This window comes from Anas acuta, chromosome 6 (genome assembly GCF_963932015.1).
Source record: "Anas acuta chromosome 6, bAnaAcu1.1, whole genome shotgun sequence".
Taxonomy (NCBI): domain Eukaryota; kingdom Metazoa; phylum Chordata; class Aves; order Anseriformes; family Anatidae; genus Anas; species Anas acuta.
Genome location: NC_088984.1, coordinates 21,106,707 through 21,128,494, shown reverse-complemented (window position 1 = coordinate 21,128,494; position 21,788 = coordinate 21,106,707). Strand labels below are relative to the sequence as shown.

General features: G+C 40.4%; 1 protein-coding gene across 1 annotated transcript in view; it reads right to left on the bottom strand.

Annotated features, from left to right (window-relative positions):
- The window catches only part of METAP1D (methionyl aminopeptidase type 1D, mitochondrial), a 47,018-nt gene extending 27,718 nt beyond the window's left edge, over nt 1-19,300 (bottom strand). Inside the window, exon 1 of the mRNA XM_068685684.1 lies at nt 19,153-19,300. Coding sequence (XP_068541785.1) covers nt 19,153-19,192 — 40 coding nt within the window. The 5' untranslated portion in view covers nt 19,193-19,300. The remainder of the gene's footprint in view (nt 1-19,152) is intronic.
- Between the last annotated feature and the right edge of the window lie 2,488 nt (nt 19,301-21,788).

Here is a 21,788-nt window from a genome sequence, read left to right as displayed (position 1 = left end):
TCACCGAATCCTACTGGGATAAAATCTTTTCAGGTGCTCTGTGAAACAACTGTTTTTCAACTGGCATGTTTATGTCCTATGTGCATACCTGATACAGTACTAAACGTTACTGGTGGCACGTTAAAAATAATCTTACTTTAATAACTTAAATTACCAGCTGAAATGGGAAAAATATGTCTGAATCACCACAAAAAATGTTTTCAACAAATCCTTTCAGTGGATGAGCAAGGCTGCTGAAATAAGAGTAACATTTGCACAGAAAACGTAGGGGCTTCTGAACATTGTATCAGGATTTTCTCCATAGCTTGATATACGTGAAGAGTACTGCCAGTTAGCAGTCTTTTCCCCACGCAAAACTCAAGACCCCTTACAATAAACATCTGCATCCAAATCTCTAAGGATAAAAGATGATTCCTGAATCATAACACAGTCTTACCTCTAAATGAAAAAAAAAAGTGTACATCGCTAGCAATTTTTGGATGAACATCTTAATAAAATGCTTACATTACTTCTCATTTGGTAAAAAAGACAGCTAGCAGCATTTCTTGCTTTGTACTGATTTTTGTTAATTACTTGTATTATCCTGTTTCCACTTGAAAATGCAAGTTTTATTGGGACAGTGAGTCTTTTAGTGAGAAAAGATGTATGTGTCCTCTGCTGGAGTGGAGTGTAAGTTTGAGGCACTTTATCCTATACACTGGACTTCAAAATATATTAGCTGATAGGTGTAAGAGTTTACAGCTGTTTCTACTATACTGTTGTGGTATTGGAAACAATCTATGATTTTTATTTTTTTTTTCAAGAAGATGCTTTGCACAAGGAAGATGCTCCAGTCAAGAGCTTGCTGCAGATAACTTCTAGTATCCTTGATAAAGCATTTATTTTTAAACCTGACAGTCATCAGAATGTGCTTTTAATGCATAGCTTGGAAGCTTATTCATAAATATGTGACACTGGGTCACTGAATGAATTATAATGATAGGATTATGGATTGAATTTGGAAGAGTACGGTATAATGTTTGGGGGCTGTTTAAAACATTTTTTAAAATACCTTTCATTTATCTCCTTGCTTAACATTTACAAAGACCTCTTTCTTATCATAAAAGTCCCTGTTTATCAAACACTGATACAGGAAGAAGTTGTTTACGTTTTCAGAAGTACCAACATACATCACTTATGACAAAAAAAAACAAGCACTCCATAAGAAATGCTCAATCACTGTCAATCATATGCACTAAAATATACATAAACCAAAGCATGTGGTGTGAACTATATTGGATTCAAACTGAACACAGAATTACAACTATAACAAACAAAAAACAAATAATTACAAGTGACTCATAGGCCTATTTACACATCTCACAAAACCGCTGGAAAGGTAGGTAACCATAGAAACCTGACAGCCTAAATTCAGTATTTTAAAATTTGTATTTAGTTTAAAATGCTGAAAATGATGTTTATATTAGATGAAATTCATATTTTAAAGGCTTCAGTTTTTGCTTTGATACTTAAATAAATACTTAAAATTATTTCATCTCTCCGTTATTAACAATTTGCCTTTTAGATTTGATTTTATTCAAGTAAAGATTACGATTTATCCTTTGTTATAAAATGTCACAAATGAGGTATTTTAATACCACAAATTAATATTTCTAGCACCTCTTTAATGATCAAAATTAAATAATGATATCAAACAAACATTGCTGAACTTATTATTAAATGTTTTACATACGGACTTTCCTGAGCTGCACAGCAGAAAAAAAAAATAAATTACTCAAATTAACTGTTAAAGCTGAAATGCTAATAGCCTTTTCTACTTATAATTCTTTTTCACTGACAATTACAATTTGCATGGCTTAAAATTTAATACTATGATTAGTACTAATGTCCTATATTTTACTTCATAATCTAAATGAGTAAAATATTATTTTTGTAGTTCACTGGCTCTTATACTTAGGTTGTAATGTTCAGTGTGTATTTCATTATGCAGATGAGCAATGGATGTCGTATAACGTGATTTAAATGGGTCAACAGTATTTTCCTATTCACATTAATCATCCAGACAGCCACAAAAAAAAAATAGGTTTTTTTTTTGAAAACTAACCCAGGAAATCTCTCTCTCTGCCCCTGATCCTTCCCACCAGCCCACCGCCACGAGCCGCAGCCATGGGGCTGCGGGAGCTGGGCTGGGTGCTGGACTCCTGCTGGGGCAGGTGCCAGGCCCTGGCGGGCGCAGCTAGGCCAGCTCCGTGCCTCCCTGTGCCAAGAATGATTCTCCTCATGGAGCTCAGCAGGAGCCACGTGTTGACAAACTGAGCCGATCTGGATCGGCAAAATTCGCTCTTGGCACGGGGACAGGTGGCCGTGATGCATGCCCAGGCGGCCTGCCCGCAGACGTGGCGCTGGCAGTGAGGCGCCTCCTGCCTCACGCACTTGTCAGGGGTCTCCCGCTGAAGGCAGCGGAGACAGGATCAGGCCACTTGTTGCCAGTTGTTTATAGAGCACATCCAAAGCACAGGCTCTGCTCTCAAGCCACATAACCATCACCAAAGGCCTTTTTTTTATCATATATGGCACCTTGCAAATAGAGTGGCTATTTATAAATAACATAGCGCTTCTGCAGGAAGGCAAGCCATGCTCACGCATGCTAAAGGGAAAGCACACAAGTGCAAGAGGCCAGAGGCAACACGTGTGGCGGTGCTGGCAGTGCTGGCCTAGGCTCACCCCAAGGGGCAGGCCCCACAGGATGACCCGTGGGCCACCCCAGCTGCCCAGGGCTGCCAGTGGCCCCTCACTGGGCCCCACGCCTCAGCGCTTCTGCGCAGCAAGGCCAGCTGCAAGGCTGGGCAGGCGGCAAAGCTGGGGGGGGCTGAGGGAGTGAGCTCCATGGAAGAATCAAAAAAGCAGCCTGAGCTGGGGAGAAGCTTTGGGTTGCATCCCCTGCTGCCTCGGTAGTTCCTCCAATGGATACAGACAAACCTCAAAAAGGGCAGAAATTCGGCATGTGCTGACACCGTGCTCTCAGCAGCCTGGGGGAGGTGTCCATCCTGAGTCAGGATGGCAACTGCCTCCCCCACAGACGCTGAGTTTTAATAAGCCTTCATGAATGTCAGACACAAAAAGGGGCTTTATTCTGTGGTAGAGAAAGGGTAATAAGGTGTTTTGCATTTTCCATGCAGTGGTTTTGAAGCGCATTTTCTGGCTCCAGACACAACACCAGCCCTTCCCCACAGCACCGCCACATCCAGGAATCTCCCTCCTGAAGGCACCAGCCACCCTTTCCAGCACGGTGCCCCCCTTGCTCTTTGCACAAATGCTGGGATGTGCCAGCTTTTTTCTGTCAGGAGCAGGAGGGAAATGGTTCAAGGAAGCATCTGGAAAAACTTCCCCTGGGTTTGCACAGAGCATGGGGCTGGGGGAGAGGGCTGCAGTGCCCTGGGCACACAGGCGGTATGCCCCCCTGCCTACCCGGCTGGAGACCCCGGGGGCTTTTGAGCCACCACTCTCCTCACTTCACAACCACCACCTTTCCTCTTCTAGTTCATGGACACAGATGAAAAGGAGTAGGACCTGAGCTTCAGCTTTTAAAGTAAACTAATCAACATATGGCACAATATGAGGTTTACAACTATTTGGATCTCACCAGATTATATTTGCAGTGCTTGTGTCCCTGGACAAATGTTTCACCAGTATCTAATAAACAGCTGGCTACAACAGGCACCTTAACTGGGAAAGAGCTAAGGCATCTGTGGGCACCAGCTTTGTGGTTGATTTACAGTAAATTAAACAATAATCACCACAACAATGACTACAGGTTCAGTTTTGACCATGACCCTCCCTAGGTATCAGGAACATGAAGGAATTCAGCATATTTCATTGGAGTGACAACCTATATGCAGGTCAGGATCTGACACACTTGTTTCCCCTGTGCCCATCTCATGTAATGCACATCAGGAGGAGTTGAGCCAGATGGCATGCAACATCTATGAATTTCCGATGCATGTCTTCAGGATGGGCTCCAGCCCTGCCTATCTGCCCCGCCACTCTCCAATGAGCAAACTACACATTCAGATCCCAAAAACTAGGTGGTAAGGAAGGACCTCTGGGTTTCCTCACTACTCCATATCCTGCCAACAACACCCCAGATACTATTACAAGAGATTTCCTGGAGGAACTACAAGCAGCACTTGTTGAAACAGACAATATAACACAAACTACAGCACCTGGTTATTCCCTCAAGACTGGATCAAGTCCAGTTGCACTTTAGGAAATGCTTTCTTACCCCCCAAACCTTGACCTTGCTCCCTGTCACTTTTCCTCCTGCACATGTTACAGGTGTAAGTTACCCAAACAAAACCACGCTGTCCTATCAGGTGCTTTAAAGATGGATACAGCAATGCCAACAACTGTTACTTCCTACAAAACCGGCCTTTAAATAAATAAATAAGCAAACAAATAATTAAGTTCTAAACTATCTTCATCAGTCTATTCCCTCACTGTGTACATTTTATTGGGCTATTCCACCATCTGAATTTCTAAAACACATCAAGTAAGCAATGGGTTTCTCAAGAGAGGAGGTCTACAAATCCTTTTCCTGAACTGAAAAGGATTTGAGCATTTTTTTTTCTGCACAGATAGTGAATCGATAAGCAACAGTAAATGTTTTGCTTTCCCTAAGATGAAGATAATCTAACTTGCCAGCTAAATATGACAGGCATTTCTTCAGAGCATGCTTAGCTACCTTGTCTGCAATGCTGGGCAGCAATCCATGAAATTCTCCATGGGGACATCCCACTTAGCCAATTACTAATTCACATATTCAACACAGAACACTTAGATTTTCTTGCATGATTTGTCAAACATCCACTCTAGTGCTCTTGTTCTTGTTGCTACAGGTTTGTGGTTTAAATATACAGCTTTACAACAGTATTGCCCACTGGAGATACAGACCAATGGCAGCAATTTGAGCCCACAGCTGGATCTCCCAGTTGCTCTGACTGGACTTGTCTGCTTGCAATTGAGGAAAAGTTTCAACTAGAACCCAGCTCACTTTTGAACTTATTAATTCAGAACTTTGTTTAGATAGAAGGAGCTCTGGAGGCAAATCTGACAGAACAGACACAATTTGTGGAGATACTAATTGCATGAAAAGAACTATTTTGCAAAAGACTTCCCATTCAAATTGACACACCAAAAAAGGCATTTTTACCTTTTTACTTAAAGGCAGAGGCATATATAACCTTAACATGACTGGAAGAGAAGGCTGTATAGCCATCTCCTTGTGAGCTGTCTCTCACACGTGAGACATGGGCACATACTGCATTGCATGATGCTCATGGGAAAGACTGAAGAAATAAAAAACAGGCTACCAGTAAAGCCATGTATATGGCAAATTATACAGACTGGTGCTATCAAGGAAGGTCAGTGATCCCGGCAGCCCCTGGTAAATCCAGTGACAGTGCACACCCATCTTGAGAGTACTATACTAGAACCACAGATCTGCATGTGGAAATTTTGGTGTCTTAATTTCAATAGTGCCATTGCAGCTGAAACCATCATCTTTATAATTTAAAATGCAGGCTAGTAAAGCTCTTCTTTAGACAATAACAATTAGCATGTTATTGCTCCATCCAGATGTGTTTCATGATGCACTATAAATTATTCTGACAATTATGAAACAGAGCTGGACAGAGAGAGTACAAAAGCTTCATCTGGAGAATGAGCACTGGTATTCCCACAGCTTTCTGCAGCAGTCCAGCCACAGAACCAGACACATTCCACGTTCAACCTGTCTTTGGTCTGGATCTTGGCAGACTTTGTCCCAACACCTTTTTTTTTTGGGTGAGGAATTTGGGTGCTAAAATATACAAAGGATGTGACAACAGATGTTATGTGTATTGACAGAATCATACCTGAAATATGTACTGGAGAAGGTATCAATTCATTTTGACTCTAAAATCATCCCCAGATCAGCAAATTCAGTGAATTATGTGCTAGAAGCCCTGCTGTACACTTAAATCATGGACAATGCGAATTCCATTTCAAATTACCTGCATGGCCTATTGCAAAGTAACATGATCATGAATTTTGATTTTATGATTCTGACCACAACTTTATTAACATCAGGGATCCTGAATCCTACTCAGTGAACAAAACAACTACAGTGAAGTCGACTGACTTGTTTGCTACCACTGCAGTGGTACAGTCAGCAGAAGCAGCATGCCCGTGCCCCAGCTATGGCTGCTCACAGTGCAGTGTATCATCACCTGTTGCGCCAGAGGTGACAGGAGAGAATGTGTGCCTTCACCTCAGCCACATCGGCAGATTACTTTCAGCTGGCTGAACTTCCAGTCACAACTTCCAAACAACCTGTTTGCAACCTCCAACAAGGAACATGGTCCCAGAGCTGAGGATACTGCTGCAGCAAAAGCCACCCAAATTTGTCAAGCAGTTATATTATTCTATACCTAACTCACATAACTGGAAAAAGAAAAATGATTTCAATTACTCAGTGAAGTTAACATGAAAGGCTATCAAAATTTACTTTAGCCTGCTTCCCTCGGGTGATTACAGTGAGAGTCAGTATCACCAACTTAGATGCAGAGAGTTAGGTTGACTGAATTCCACCTTTATTGACTTGGATAGTCTCTTCAGGAAAGCTGAGATATACCTTATATTTCACTGAAGAACCAAGACTGATTTTATGCAACAGTTCTCATAAAAAGAGTTATTCGGATAAAAGAGACCAAAATAAACAAAAGCAAGATTGTCTTTATCAAGCAGGTTTTAGAAACAGCTGCCATATACTCCTTCTGCACTTTTGCAATTTTGGGTTGCTCTGCAATTAAAATTTTGCCAGAAAACATGTAGTAGTTAAGGAAAGTTCTCTGCAATGCTAAACTCTTAGATAATTTAACTACACCACCCAGAAAACAGCTGGGACAGAAACATACCAGCAAAGTAATTCTGACTGGTACAACTTGATCTTTCTGAGGAACTATTTAAGATTTCCCAGAAGAGAAATCTTCTCATGACTAGAGCTTCTATTGAATTAGTAGGGTCTGCTAGAGCATTAACAAATCTTTAAATAATAAACCTAGACAAATCCCACTACTTGATATATTTCTTTTAAGAACACCCATTTCATTTAGGTCTCTGTCTTGAGCCATAAGAAGTATGTCAATAATAATCAGTACACAACAACTAGAAACAGCTCTCAGAAATGAGACTTGCCCAGTCACCTCACAGGTGTTAATTCAGAAAGCACAGGGCAATGAAATTAAACCTTGTCACCACCCACAATTTCACCCATAATGCAAAAGCGTAATTCAATTCTCAGACCTGCACAAATCAATGCAGGCAACATCTCATCTTGGTGTCAGACAAGGATGGCTTTGCAAGATGACTGTCCGCTTGGTTATTAGAGTAGAAGATCAACTCGTCTAGATGAGTTTACAAGCACATTCAAGAGCTATGAACTCAAGCAACATACAAGCAGACCTGGAGAGACTGCATCATGTATTAAATAAAGTTCCTCATTTTTATGACTTGTGGAATGAGGTCAGGAGCTCACTGTTATTTTTTTCCAACTCCAATCAGAAGATCTGGGACCAAACGGCTGGATTTCTGTGAGAAAAATAATTTGTCATTTTCTTTAAGTGTTATACCATGTGTGTTGACTTTCATAATTCTGAAAAATACACAATGCAGGACCTAAATTTAAGTTCATGTACATCTCAACATGAATCAGTTAATCTGAGAACATCTGATATGCCCTAGGTGTTAATGTATAAATATAGATCATGTTCATTACTGCAGTAGCCTTTCATGGTTCAAAATAAGCTTGATCTAAAATCGAAATATCCTTTTAACAGGTATTTTAAGTATAAATACATGAAAGTAAACATCCTTAAGATGTGAAAGTTGGAGACTTTACACAGCTGGTTAGAGTGGCTCGTTATTTATCTTCTAAACTAGAGAGACTACAATATGACCTTCAAAACCCTCACAAAAGTTTTCTCAGGCTGCACTCTATAGAATAAGTCTGCCAAAAGACTTCTGAGGAGCACTGAAGAGTCCTTTATTACCATTTTCTAAGACTTCCATGTAGCATAGCAGTTTATTGAACACTTGTTTTACAACATTTTCCTCTTTGTTTAGAAATTAGGACATACAGGGAAAGACATCTACTGATTTGGAAAGGATAACAACTCTAAAAGGAAAACTCCCCAGGGAATCAGTCATTTAACAAAACAAACAAATGAACTTTTCCATACTTTGTTTCTATGTCATAAAACATTTCCAGATTGTTTTCCATTCAAATAATATGTTTTTAATACGCACTATGTTAAAGGAACTTAAAAACTAATTTCAAACTTCCTCTGTCCAAGAATCTCTGTGGTATCATATGCTATCATATGGATAAAGCCCTTTGCCAACAAACAGTTCCATTTGTAAACATTACCTTAGATGTTTTCTCTTATACCCTTTCCATATTTCCTTTTCCTATGCCCAATTACAAGGACTGAAAAGACTTTATTTAAGTAAAAAAAAAAAAAAAAGTTTATTATCAATGTGTTCTACTTCTCTACACAGGAAGAGAAGTTACAGCTGTTCAGACAGAAGTGTAAGAAGGCACAAAAGGAGCATTTGCCAAAAGAGAAGAAGGAAGAAGATCTACATGTTTGACAAACAAAACCCAAGACATACAGACATCGTGAGATATGACTGAATGAGAAGAAACCCTTACCATATAATGACCTGACTTCAGATGTTCTGACATGGTTCCTTTAAAAAAATCTATAATCTTTGTATCACTACAGAACACAGCCATCCAATGGTGTGACTTGAACTGCTGAACACAAAGTATGAGTAACTTTTCTTAAACGGAAACTAGAGCTTGACTTCATACAGTGCCTTTCATACTTAGTGCATTACAAATTACTTTAAATACTGGCAGGCAAACAGCCATTATACACTCAAGAGCTCATACATAATAATACTTAGCATTTTTATAGAGCTTTTCATCTTCAAAGTGCTTTACAAACAACTCATTACTCTCAACCAACGCACCTGCAAAGTAGATAAATATCTGTACTGTAGGTGGAGAAAGAGACAGGAAGTTCACTGGCTTATCCAAGGCCATGCACCACCAGCCTTGAAGCCCCTAGCTTAGAGGCTTAGAAGCCCCCAGCCTAGAAGCTCCTGGCTTCTAGTCCTACAAATAACTTCAACACAGTCTTGTGTTGAGACTGTAACTCTTCTTCAGCCATACAGCTGCAGGAGGACTTGCCTCACTAACAAGAGGATGCCAGCAGATGAGCCTACCATTCCTGATGCTGGCAAGCTCCTCAGGGCTGTTTTCTCCCACCAGAACCATCAACCCAGAGATGTATGAAGCCCAGACACCAAGGTGAGACTCACGATGTACACTCTGAAGCTGATTCGCCACCAAACAGCAAGCTGGCAAAGCTTCTACTTCAGCAAAAGCCTCGGTGTCTCCCTTACTTCTCAAACTGCCACACATTTTCTGTGGCAGGAGACTCGTACAATACAGACCAACAGAAAACTTAAGTTTGTGGCCTCCAGGTACAGCCACAATACAAGAAAACAACTTCAGCTTCCTGCCTCAGGCAATCTAATGATTCAAAACTTTGAATGAATGGCAGTAACTCTCTCCCTTGCTGGTGAATGGAAAAATAATCTTAATGGGATTTTACCACATGATTATACTTCTACTTTTTGACACATAAAAATATCCGATATGATTTTTTTTTCATGCCTTTTTTAAACCTCAGAAACACCAAGAATGTCAAACCTGGAACAGAAAAGAAGCCTGGGAGATGTAAACTGTAATACAATACATGTAATGTACTACAGCAGACTTTCTATTCCCTAACCACAGGAACAGAATCACTGAATTTTTAGTAAAGGCATCTTTATTTTAGATACTTGTTTGTCACTAGATTTAAATGAATAAATCTGAGAATCCTTATCTGTTCATTTTTCACATTTATGATGCCAGAGCTTTACATGTTCTCCAGACACTGTAGTTCCTCCCACGGAAAACAGCTCATGCTCAGAAAAGTAAGTTTCAGACAAACTGCTAGAACAACAGAAAAAATAAGAAATTGTTGAAGGCCAATTTTTCCACATTTTTTCTACAAGTAATGGTGTATATATAAAGTTAGGTAGGTAAATGTGAGCAGTAAGAGACAAATGAACAATGGCAGAAGTGTATGTAGATAGAATAATAACTAACATGTTCTGCATGCGTGTCCAATCAACCTGGTCATAAAAGCTAGAATAGGAACAACACAGCAGCTGTTAATTACTCTTCTCATATCTTAACTTTCTAAATTTTACAAAAACAAAACAAACAAACAAAACAAAACACAAGGTCACACAATTCAAAACAATGAGGAAACAACTCTTGACCATTGAGCAGAAATTACGAGTTCCCCACATTTAGAAGAATTTTAAGATATATATTTTTTTAAATGACAAAAATACATTTTCTCATGAACATAAAGGCATATATATAAGAGCAAGCTAAAAATAAAACATACAGGAAATGCAATTAAATTTAATTAGATTGACCAGTAACTCTCTCTCTGCACTCAAAAAAAAAAAGTTAAAACATTTTCTAAATACAAAAATCCAGCATGATAAAGTTCTGCTGCTAAAATTATATGCAATGTTTGTGTAATGCAGCTTTTCTCACAGAATGAAACAGATTAAAGGAGAGACATGTAAGAAAAAAAAAATCAACATGCACTAAACTCTGAAAACATAGAAATGACAATATCATAAAAAAACAACACATCAGAGTAACACTAATGCTGCAACATTTTTTGTTATTTTGTTTATTAACTTGTTGCTTTATTTGTAAGCAGTAATCAAGAGATGCAAACAGAATTTATTTTGTTGCCTGTACTTTTAGCTGCTCCTATTTTCATTCTATTTTAAAAATAATCTTTTCTCCTAATCATCAACAAAGTAAAACCAGATTTTACTAGTGGTGAAGTACATTATCCATCAGCATAAGGTGATACTATGCAAAAAACTACACAGAAAATAAGAGGAGTCAGTGCTTGAACACAGCTTTCCTTCAATTCCCTTGGGAATCCTGGTACTACAGGTCTTGGATTCCCAAGCAGAGGGGATCATGTTCATCATGATCTACAGCTCATCTGGGACTAAATCCAGGTAAACTGCTTGATGAAATATAGGCGCCATCAGGTAACAGGAGTGGTCATGGAGACTACAGAAATGTGTAACTAAAAACTACAAAATGAAATTAAAACATTGCTGTAGCCAAACAGCCCCCTTCTACTGGATGCAGTAACTCTAAGTCAGAGAACACACAAAGCACAGACCACGCCCTATTTACTTTCTCTTCCTTTTTCACCTGTGTAATACAAAAGTTAGACTAAGCACACAAGTATGTTTTAACAAACATTTCTGATTTTAATACAAATACTTAGGAAAGGAACCACTGGGACAAATGCACACAGCTTGAAAAGACAAAGCATAAATAAATAAATAAATTTTACATATCCTACTCCTCCTCCCACTTCATTACTTCAAAATATTTTCAAATTAAAATTTATTGCTAATAAATATAGCAAGATCAACAGCACTGGGGTGTGGTGGTCAGAAGCACTGCAAGCCATCCAGCAGTGGCACCTCACCACCCCAAACTGTCAAAGAGAAGAAAAGAGCAAGTGTTTTGCCATGTGTGAGTTTCCAAGGGCTATGGGACTGTGCTTGTTCAGGAGCGGGAGGAGAGAAGGATTAGAAAGAGGAAAAAATATGCAATCCCAAATGGCAACTGAAGAGTTCATTGTAATGAGGCAGTTTTAGCACAGAGAAGGCCTTGTACAGACTGTATACATGATCAGTCTCTATATTAAAATTACAGTTTGCAATGAAACTGCAAAATTATCTCTGAACATTGTTAAAAATTCCTAAGCTTTCACTTAAATTTGCTCATGGATCACAACTGGCAAAACCACAGCATCATATCTCATATGTACAAATATAATGGAAAGAAAAAACAGCTTAGATTTCACAACATTGATCTCCACTGCAGCTTTAGCTGCAAATCCAAAAACAGAAGGAGCCTATCTTCAATTTGACTTCAGCAGAAACCCAAACTTCAGAATAAGAAATGAAAATACCACAGCACTATGTTAGGGCAATTGACTAAAACAGACTTTTATTTGGAGGGTAGCCTCAAACTTATCCTCTAATTATAGCTGTACGTAAAAAAACACACAAGAAATAATTGGTGTTGTATCAGAACAGAATAGTTCAGTTTCCCCTGCAGAACTGTTAACCACCTGTAACACAAAATTTCAGATCTTTATAGCTATGTGGGATGTCATTTTTGTGTACATCTTTAATGCAGCTTCTGGTCTGCTTAGGGAAATTCAGCTTTATTACTTTATCAGAATCTGGAAAGCCACTTCATATACATCCACTTTTAAACTATGTGTTAACCTGGCAGCTTAGAAATAGCAGGCATTAGCGCAGGCTTCAGACTCCATTTAATTCTCCTGATGACACTCTTACACAAGACCCTCCGCAAATTACTCCCTTGGCACTACAGTTTCTCCATCCATCAACTGCTGTTAACAATTTCAGTCCCTTTTGTCTGCTGTAGATACCTGGGCTGTGAGCTCTCTGAGGCAGAACCTGTTACACTATATGCTCACGTGGCATCTCATCCTGTTACTTCAGTTAGAGAAGCTATCTGATCTAAAATACAGTATCACTCACAATTTGAGATCCAGAATTTCCTCAGCAATGTTTCAGTCCTTCATCCTTTCCCTTCAAATGCTACGTATTGCAGTAAACAAGCTCAGAGACCACCAGAGACCTGTCATATACTATACCACTGTTCCTGATGTTTTAGTAAAAGAACATGCAAGAACCAAAAAGCCAGACTTTACTTGCAGTTTAACTCTGCAAAAAGGCTTGTCAGTGTGATCTTCTGATGCAGACTTTAAAGGCCTGGATCTTTTTTTTTAAATTGAATCCTTAGATCTTGTGAAGCAGTATCTGTTATATCACTGATACACTATATCCATACAGAGAAGCCTGAATCAGTCATTTAGGTCTCTGCAGAGCAACACTAAGGCTCACATGCTAACACCACTTCTGTTCCGAGTATAGATTTCAGCCTGAAGAGACTGACCGCTTTAGAAAGAGATGAAGCAAAAGAGTTCAGAACAAGTTTGCCTGTCCCAAGACAACACTGAAATACAAACCATAGACATGACTTTGTTTCAGACTTTTCATTCTACTACACAGTGTTATTTTAAGCCTTTGCTTATATACCTGAAGCCAGGTAAGGAAATGTCACACAAGGAAAGCAAAGTGGAAGTGGTGCATGCAAACAGGGAGTGCTCATCATTGATGGGTATCTTAACGTCTAACTCTGAAGACTGAGTACTGCAAAACTGTGTAGAACACAGCTGAAAGCCAAGTTCCTGTAATGGGCCACATCAATTTCTTAGTAGATGACTTCTCAGAACATCTGGGCATTTTCCTTCAGGGTCAGTAGCCCACAAACACAGCTGGGCACCAGCCCTCATAGCGAATCACTGCACTAGGGCACTGAGTTGCTGCAGGCTTTAAAAGTTTCAGAGCTCTGTGATGGAAATAGATAGAAAAAAGCTCCCTTCCATCTAGGAAAAGGTCCGGCTGAATGTTAAGAAGAGAGACTCTGCAAAATGGAAAAGGATACATGTAACACATATTTCCCAAACAGTTCAATTTTGCCAGGATTACAACTTGGCTTACCATACCACTTCCAGTATCTAAAAATGTACCTGTCCAATACATTTACTACAGACTAAATACTGGCTGATGTAAGATACTGTCTGGGACCTGGCCACCCAAGGCACAAGGCGTACAGAGCAGAAAAAGCTTTCATAAAACTGGTGGAACTACGCAGTCTTCAGGGATATGTTATGAATTTTGTCTCCATGTGGATATTAGTTACAGCCACAGTGGTGGCAATCCGGCACAAGGCCAATGTGTACCCTTCCACAGAGAAGATGACCAAAACTGGGGCAAGTGGCTGCATGAGGGGGCACAAAACAGCAGAGCTGATTGTAGCAGAAGACTCCAAGTTTCTGCTGCTGGGTGAGCCAGCTGCTGCATGGCGACGGCAGCCTTCCTCTCCCAGCCATGTCTGCAGCTGAGGGCCAACAGGCCCGGGGAGCTGGCCAAGGCTGCATGGCCTCCACTGCAGCAGCCGGTCTATGGAGAGGTGGACAAGGTGATCCAATTCTCAGCCACGGCTGGACACCTGCAGAGGACAGTCCTCCCTTTGAATATCATCTTGGCTGATGCCAATTGAGAAAAAGAAGCTAACAGGAAAACCGCGCCCTACCAATCCACCCCCAGTTAGAAGTGATGTATCTTGTCAGAACAAAGGCTCTGTGTGCTGCCAACAACACATTACCTCTCAGCTGAAAGAAGAGAACAATTAAACACTTTATTGAAAGGGGAATATTTTTTCTCTCATGCCTCAAACCATGAAAGTATATGTCTCCCTGAGAGTTACTCATTGCTGCACTGTTGAAATGGGAATAATTCCTTGTCTGCCTGCTTATTTGCAAGACAGGGATGGAAATACCTCAGGATCATTTGAAAATGTTAAAAGTGTACTACGATCAAATGGTTTGAACTTCCACCGTGCATCATTTGCAGCTGATAATGCTAATGTTAAATCCTGGAGACATGAGTCTGTCTACAAATTAATGGAAAATGTGAATTAACATTTGCTTCCAGCTAATTGCCCAGCTCATATATTGCACAGTGCAGCCAAGCATCATTTGATCTTGAAAACTCTCTGACAAAAGTTTTCAATCACTTTTTCTCATCTACCAAAAAACCTTCAGACTTATAAGACATATTTCATTATCAGTCCGGAATACTAGGCAATGTTTAGTCAAGTCCCCCAAAGACTGATATATGTTTATTGTACAGTTATTTTTTTTTTTTTAAGTGAATTAGATAGCTTTAAAGTATTAGAAGTTACCATAGATGAGGACTAAATATTTGTAAATTTTTGCACTGTACATTTCTAAGTTTAACAGTGATGAAGATAGGGGTGAAAAGATGTTTTTTGTATTTGAATATCAATAGTGCTGAGAATTTTTTTATGATTCATTCTTAATATGAGAATAATCTCATATATGCTAAAGTTTATGGGTACACTTATGAAAAGGTAGGCTGCTTTTAAAATTTTACTCCTATTCCAAATCTCATTACCAAAAAGATGGAAACAGACTGATTCAGTAGCATACGACAATTCAAAAACCTGGCATTCATGTTTCAATTTGACAGAGAAGGAAAACAGTCCTCTCCCTTTGCAGGTAGTTGAAACTAAAGAGGTTTTGGATATATATTACTCAGTGAAGCTACAGATTTGCCCTTGACTGTGTTCCTAAAATCAAAAACCCATTACATGGGTTATTTCCAGCAGGTACTTTATTAAGCTATTTATTTAACCACCTCTCAGATGTTAACTCTATAGAATGTTTCTGTATGCTAGCATGTAGAGTTCACCATAAAATGATACTGTAAAAATTGACTGTCTGTTTTACCATATTAAATGGTAAAGCCATATCTGATCATACAGAAAAAACAAGATGTGAAATTAAATATATACGCTTTAACTAGAGGAAGTAAACTAATTGCTTCATAGTGCCTCAGTTACTTGTCTGCATCTTTTCCTATTACTCCACTCTCTGCAGGGTCTGAGCTAACATTTCTGATTTCTGTGATGCTTCAGAATAGCTTGATTATTTTCTTAAAATTACCTTATTGGAGAAGAGGTTGTTACTCCTTTGAAATACTCAATTTTGCCTAGAGTAGCTCTGAAGGATAGACAACATTCAATCATCGCATCATTGACTACACTTGCAAACTGAACAGATCTATACAGCCCAACTAAAATGCATTGCAATATTGAAAATTATACTAATTAAAAAAGACCTCTAATGAGATTCAGCACTTATAGGCAAACTTGGATTTGCATGGTTTTGAAGCCACAATGCAACAAAATCATACTCCAGCTATGCCCTCCTCTCTGTTTTTTTTGAGGGGGAAGATTTAAAAGCATGTATTTATGTATCTCCTCTTCATGTTACTAAGGGAGGTGAAAAAAATGAAATTCTCAGAAAAATCTTAAAAAACTAACATTTTGAAATAGCTATGCATCCAAAGAAGAATAATATCTCACAATAACTCTGGTGCTGGACATAAAAACAGCCCAAAGAAGAAATCTACTGCTTCTACACATGAGCGGGGGTGAAGTCTTATTGGCACCTGTTTAGGATGCTTGCACAATTTTCCAGTTGTGCAAGTATGCAGACTAGGTAAAGCACAAGCAAACATACAGCCTGTGCACACAGACTACATATCTGAGAGATGTATCACACACCTTCAATCTACAATAACCTAACCTTAAAAGTCTGGCAATAACATGCAGCATAGGTGGACCACTCATTCATTGGTAGATAGGGAAGCAAGATAAGAAATCAGTTCTATCTATTTAACACAGTAAGTGACTTGTTTTACATGAGATGTCTACTCATCAATTATTTTCCCATGGCTCCAAGTCCTGAAACTTCATTACAAGCAATTAGGGGCTTCTACTCTACAATAATTTACTTGCCTAAAATTAATAGATCAATAAAAGATTATTATGCCTTAAATCATAGAAATTGTATTTGGAGACATGCAGTTCTTTGACGTCTTCCACTTTATTTTATTACCAATGAACATCACAGATGCAATTATTGTAATACTTGAGACTATCGTAGTATGCAAGTAGACCATTTACAAGCCCATAAAACACCATATAATCACTATCATTTATAAGTACAAACCCTGACAGGTCAACATACCGTTTGATGCGTTTGGATTCTGTCTTAGTTTTCTTTTACAAATGGTAAATGCAATTGGCACTCCTATGCCCCTCACACTCTTATCAAGTTGTGTACCTTCTCCTTAGGTTGACAGTATTGCAATTCTGACACTAGCAAGACAGGGACTGTTCAAATAAATTGTCTGATATGCCTAACAAAAAAATCACAGACTGTCTTTTTAACTTTCTGCAAGCACAATCATTCAACGTTTCTTTTTCAAACATATTAAAGACTTCTTTATGATAGCCTAATTCCTTCTGATATGTGGAGGAAGTATTTAAACAGTATACAAACTTCCAAGATCTCTGCTTTTCAAGTGTGCTAGACACAGTTCCATAATTATGAAAATTTTCTTTTCATCATTTACAGAAATATAACATCAGATGTATGAAGAGATATCACATAAGGGGCTATCAAAAAGTAATTTTCATTCTATTTAGGTAGAATAGACTCCCTTCGGTGAGCAGAAATCTAATTTAAATTACTTCTGTCTTTCAATATTTGCAAATTAAATTATACTGAACTGTCCAATTCAGGGAAAATTGGATTTAGCTTAATCAGTCTTGTCTGAACTATGACAGTTTTGCTTTTTCAACTTCTGGAAATATGCATCCACTAGGGGAACTGAATAAGTTTTGATGTCTGGAGGGAGGGATGAAAGCTTAACAAATTTAAATGGCTTGGGTCTATTAACTGGATGATAGACACAGAGTTTCCAGGTGTGGATGCAGCTGGAGGCAGTTGTACTGGTCACACATGACCACAACAACATCCAGAACAAAGTCTGCAAATGAAGAAATGCAGAAGCAAGAAATCAAGAATAGTATGAATTTGTACAATAAATTTCAATTAATTTGAGATTCAAAACAAACCAACAACAGACATTCTATGGTACTACAACTACAGATGTGATTCAGTTTCTAACCGGCACATGTGCTAGTGTAAAGGTTTTGACCAGTGTCAAAAATAAAAAGGAGACAAATGCCAAATGCCCCAGCTCTTCCTAGTGTTCAGTTGAAGCTCAGATTCTAAGATTCCAGTCAAACTGAAATTTCCTTATGAATACGAGCCTTCATCAATGAAAAATTTGATGTGGCTCTCGTGCCCTGCAAAATTCAGGATCAACTGTGAAGAAAAGGCTGCTATATTCTCAAAAGTTTGAAAAGACTTGAACAGAACAAAAAATAGAAGTACAGCAGAAGATTATTATCAACAACATGAGAAAATGGATTGAAATTTTATGTCAGCTGCAGAGCATTGCAATATTGTGCTTTGGCTGAAAGATAAAGAATTTACGTCTTAAAAAGAAAAAAAAAGACTCATACAAGTCTTTCACTGAGACCATTGTAAGGAGTTTCTTTCTATTCACACATTTAAGATTTTACAACAGGAGCCAAAACGAAACACTCACTTAACTGTATGCCCCAAAGAGCCTTATTTAATCTGAGAGACAAGGTAACGCAGAGGGGAAGGAATGAGAGGTAAATAACATAACACCAGTACGAAAACACGTTTATCAGTGAGGTACAGAACCGCGTACAATTGCTCTGATGTGTCACCAAGGCAGTAAAACACACGGGACTGAATCGTTTCTGCTGGGCTGTGGTAGAAAAGGCACTTTCAGGAAGACTGCGCTGTGAGGGACGGCAAGAGCTGAAGAGCCTCTACATGCACGCAAAAGTTACGCGACTCAGTGGGATCGGACAGTAAACGTACTTATTTCAGTCACTATTAATTTTATTCATTTTTTAACAGAAAACTAAATTTCTGACAGGAATAGCACAGTAACACAGCCCCGCGGCCGCCAGCAGCGCTCAGGGCCAGCTCCCGGCACGGCGCACACCGGGGCCGAGCGCTCCTCACCCCCTGCCCCCCCGCACGGCGCCGAGCCCCCCGCTCCCGGTGCCACCGGCCCGGCCCGGCCGGGCCGTCCCCCCGCCACCCTGCCGGGTGCTCCCACCGCCCGCGGGGCGAGGCCCTTCGCGCCCCGTGCGCTGAGGCGGGCGGGCACGGCGCTCCGGTAGTTTCTCCCGCCGGCATCAGCCACCAACGTCCCCGCCGGGCAGCGAGACAGCAGCGGCGGCTGCGGGCTGCCGCGCGCTGCTCCGTTTAACGGGCGGCGCCTGCTGCCCGCCCCTCTCCTCCTCTCCTTCCCTCCTCCCTTCCCTTCCCTTCCCTCCCCGCCCCGCGGCGGCGCGCTCACCTCCGCCCCGCAGCACGTTGACAGCTCTGGGCGCCGCCATCTTGGCCGCGTGAGGCGGGATCACGTGGACGCGACAGGCGGGGCGCGGCGGGAGCCGTCCTGCCTCGCGCCGCGGCCGTTGCGCGCGCGCTGCGTGAGGCGAGTGCCGCCCGCGGCCGTTAGGGCAGGGCCGGGCCGGGCCCCCGCGCCCGTCAGCCCCGGCGGGGCGGCAGCGCCCCCGCCGCGGGGTCTGCGAAGGGCGCCCGGCTGCTCGCCCCTGCGCCGTGTTGTGCGCGGTGAGGCTGAGGCGTAACGCCCCGCGGTCTGACAGCTTCCTAGGGGGGCCGGCGGTCCCAGCGGGGCTGCAACCATGGCACTCCCCAAGGGCTAAAGCTGCCTCAATGTTTTATTCGAGTTCTTTTTAAAGTTTTTTTCCCCCTGTACTTTTTTATTCCGTTGTAGCAGAGTAGCTTTTGTGAGGAAAAGAATGAACTACGCAGTCCAGAATGCTGAAGTAAGTTTTTGCTGTTAAGTTTGCTGTAGAGGCATATGCAGAATATGAAAACTTAAACCATAAAGGTAGAAACGGCAATTAACAAGAATAGACTCAAAGCCCAAGGCAGATAGGAATGGTGATGTTATTTACCCCCATTATTTACTCCGGAAAAAAAGCTTGAAAAATATATGAACTTAAAAGTTACACTATAAGAATTTTTGCCTTTAAGGAGCAAATTCCAAGAGTTCTCTGATCACAAAAAAAAAAAGGTGCTACAGTCTTCTCAGTGGTCCTGCGTGGACATCACTAGCACAAGTGCATCGGCTGATTAGCTGCCACGGCACGATAGGCGGCCTATCATGTAGCTTATACCCAGACCACATAGCAGTTTAAAGATCAATACAATATCTTGCACTGCCTCCAAAAATGAAACAATTCGCTTTGTACAGCCACATTCCGCACCAACTGACATGTTTCATGATAGTTACTCAGTGAGGGCACTATGATAGGATTTTAACAGAAGAAAAATAGAGCTAGAAATAAGTCAAGAAACAGCATTCCTAAGCTGCCTAGTTACACCTTATGAGCATCGTTACCAACTACTCCCTGGTGAGAGGTATGTACACATCTAATTCACAGAGCAAGTCTTTTCCTTGTTGCTAGTTCAACAACACAGTATGGTCTTTCAGGAGTTTGAATTTCATCAGGCACCATCTTACCTTATTTTTCCTCCTGGCAAGGCTTTAGGAAGGCAGATACCCAACCACTGGTTCTATGACAATGATGTACAGCGTAAAGCAGTCACACGTTATGGCTGCTTCGCATACGTAACTACATGTCTGCTGGAGTGGGAGTGCTTATATGTACCTGTAGAGAACAGTGTACTTCAGATAAAAGTAGCCATGGATGATGAGTAATTCACTATCATCTTTTCCTGAACTGTCACTGAAGGAGAGAAACAAAATGCCCCAAGTTAACCTAGTCTCACCTATCTTACGTGAGTCAAATATTTCCTACTTGGGGGAATCAAAGGCCACTGTGAGAGAAAATAATGCAAACATTTGGCTTTTGTCTGTTGCTATAAGGCTGTAATTCCATATTGTAACAGCCTGAAAATGGGTTGATGGCATAAGAAAATGCAAGAATTGGATACAATGCTAGAATTGTGGTGCTGCCACCCTTGTAATTACCATGTCCTTTAGCATTACGTTGTTTCACAAATACTTGCAGATATCTGTTAGTGGTTAGGCTGGACCAGTTCCTTTTGGAGATCAGACAACAGTCATTATTTGGTAGTCTTTAATTTGTACTTAGATTAGGGTTTTCTCCTTTTACTAAGGAATACAAATAACAGATTTAGGTTTGTTAGGAAGTTTATACAAATAAAACAAGAATGAATATCTCAGAAAAAGGAGAGACACTCTATATCCTAACACAGTAAACCCAAAGAATCATACTCTGCTGTTTTCAAGTCCTGTTACCAAAATAAAATGTCACTTTTTCCTCATGTATATAACTATCTTTTGTTCACATTTGGAAAATCCTCTGAAATATTTGAGGTGACCAGTGGTGCCTTGACTTGTCCTTATCTAGAGCAATATAGAAATATGCTTCTAGTTAAAGTATAGCAACTGGATACTTTGGGTTTAGGCTCAAACTCCTTAGACTTCCCTATTTGAGATTGTCTTAAGAGATGATTTAGTTTACAGCATTTTTTGCTGGTCAGGCTGGTGCTGTTTGGGTCCTGGTCTAGTCACAAGTAGGTGTCCTTTTTTCAGCACTTGTGTTTATCTGGTCCATGGTGAGATAACTTGAAGACACAACAATAAAAAACACAAATCACTAGCTCTACAAGGGGAAAATAGTAATAATAATTTTGTGCTAGTTTAATTCAGTGGAACAGTTCATGGTGAGACCAAATGAATGCCAACGCTGATGCCCAAGAAAGTGGAAGCACACTTATGTGTGGCTGGGAGACTGCAGTGTGGCCACTGATTTAGGGTGGCTTTATGTGCTGTGGAACTGAATTCTTAATCATTACCACTTGCCCCCTAATCCAGCAAATTCAGTGATTCTTATTTCCCTTTATGATCCTGAATCCTGGCTTATTGATCCCGTGTACTTGCGTGCTGGTCCTGGAATGCATCTGGTATCTCAGTGA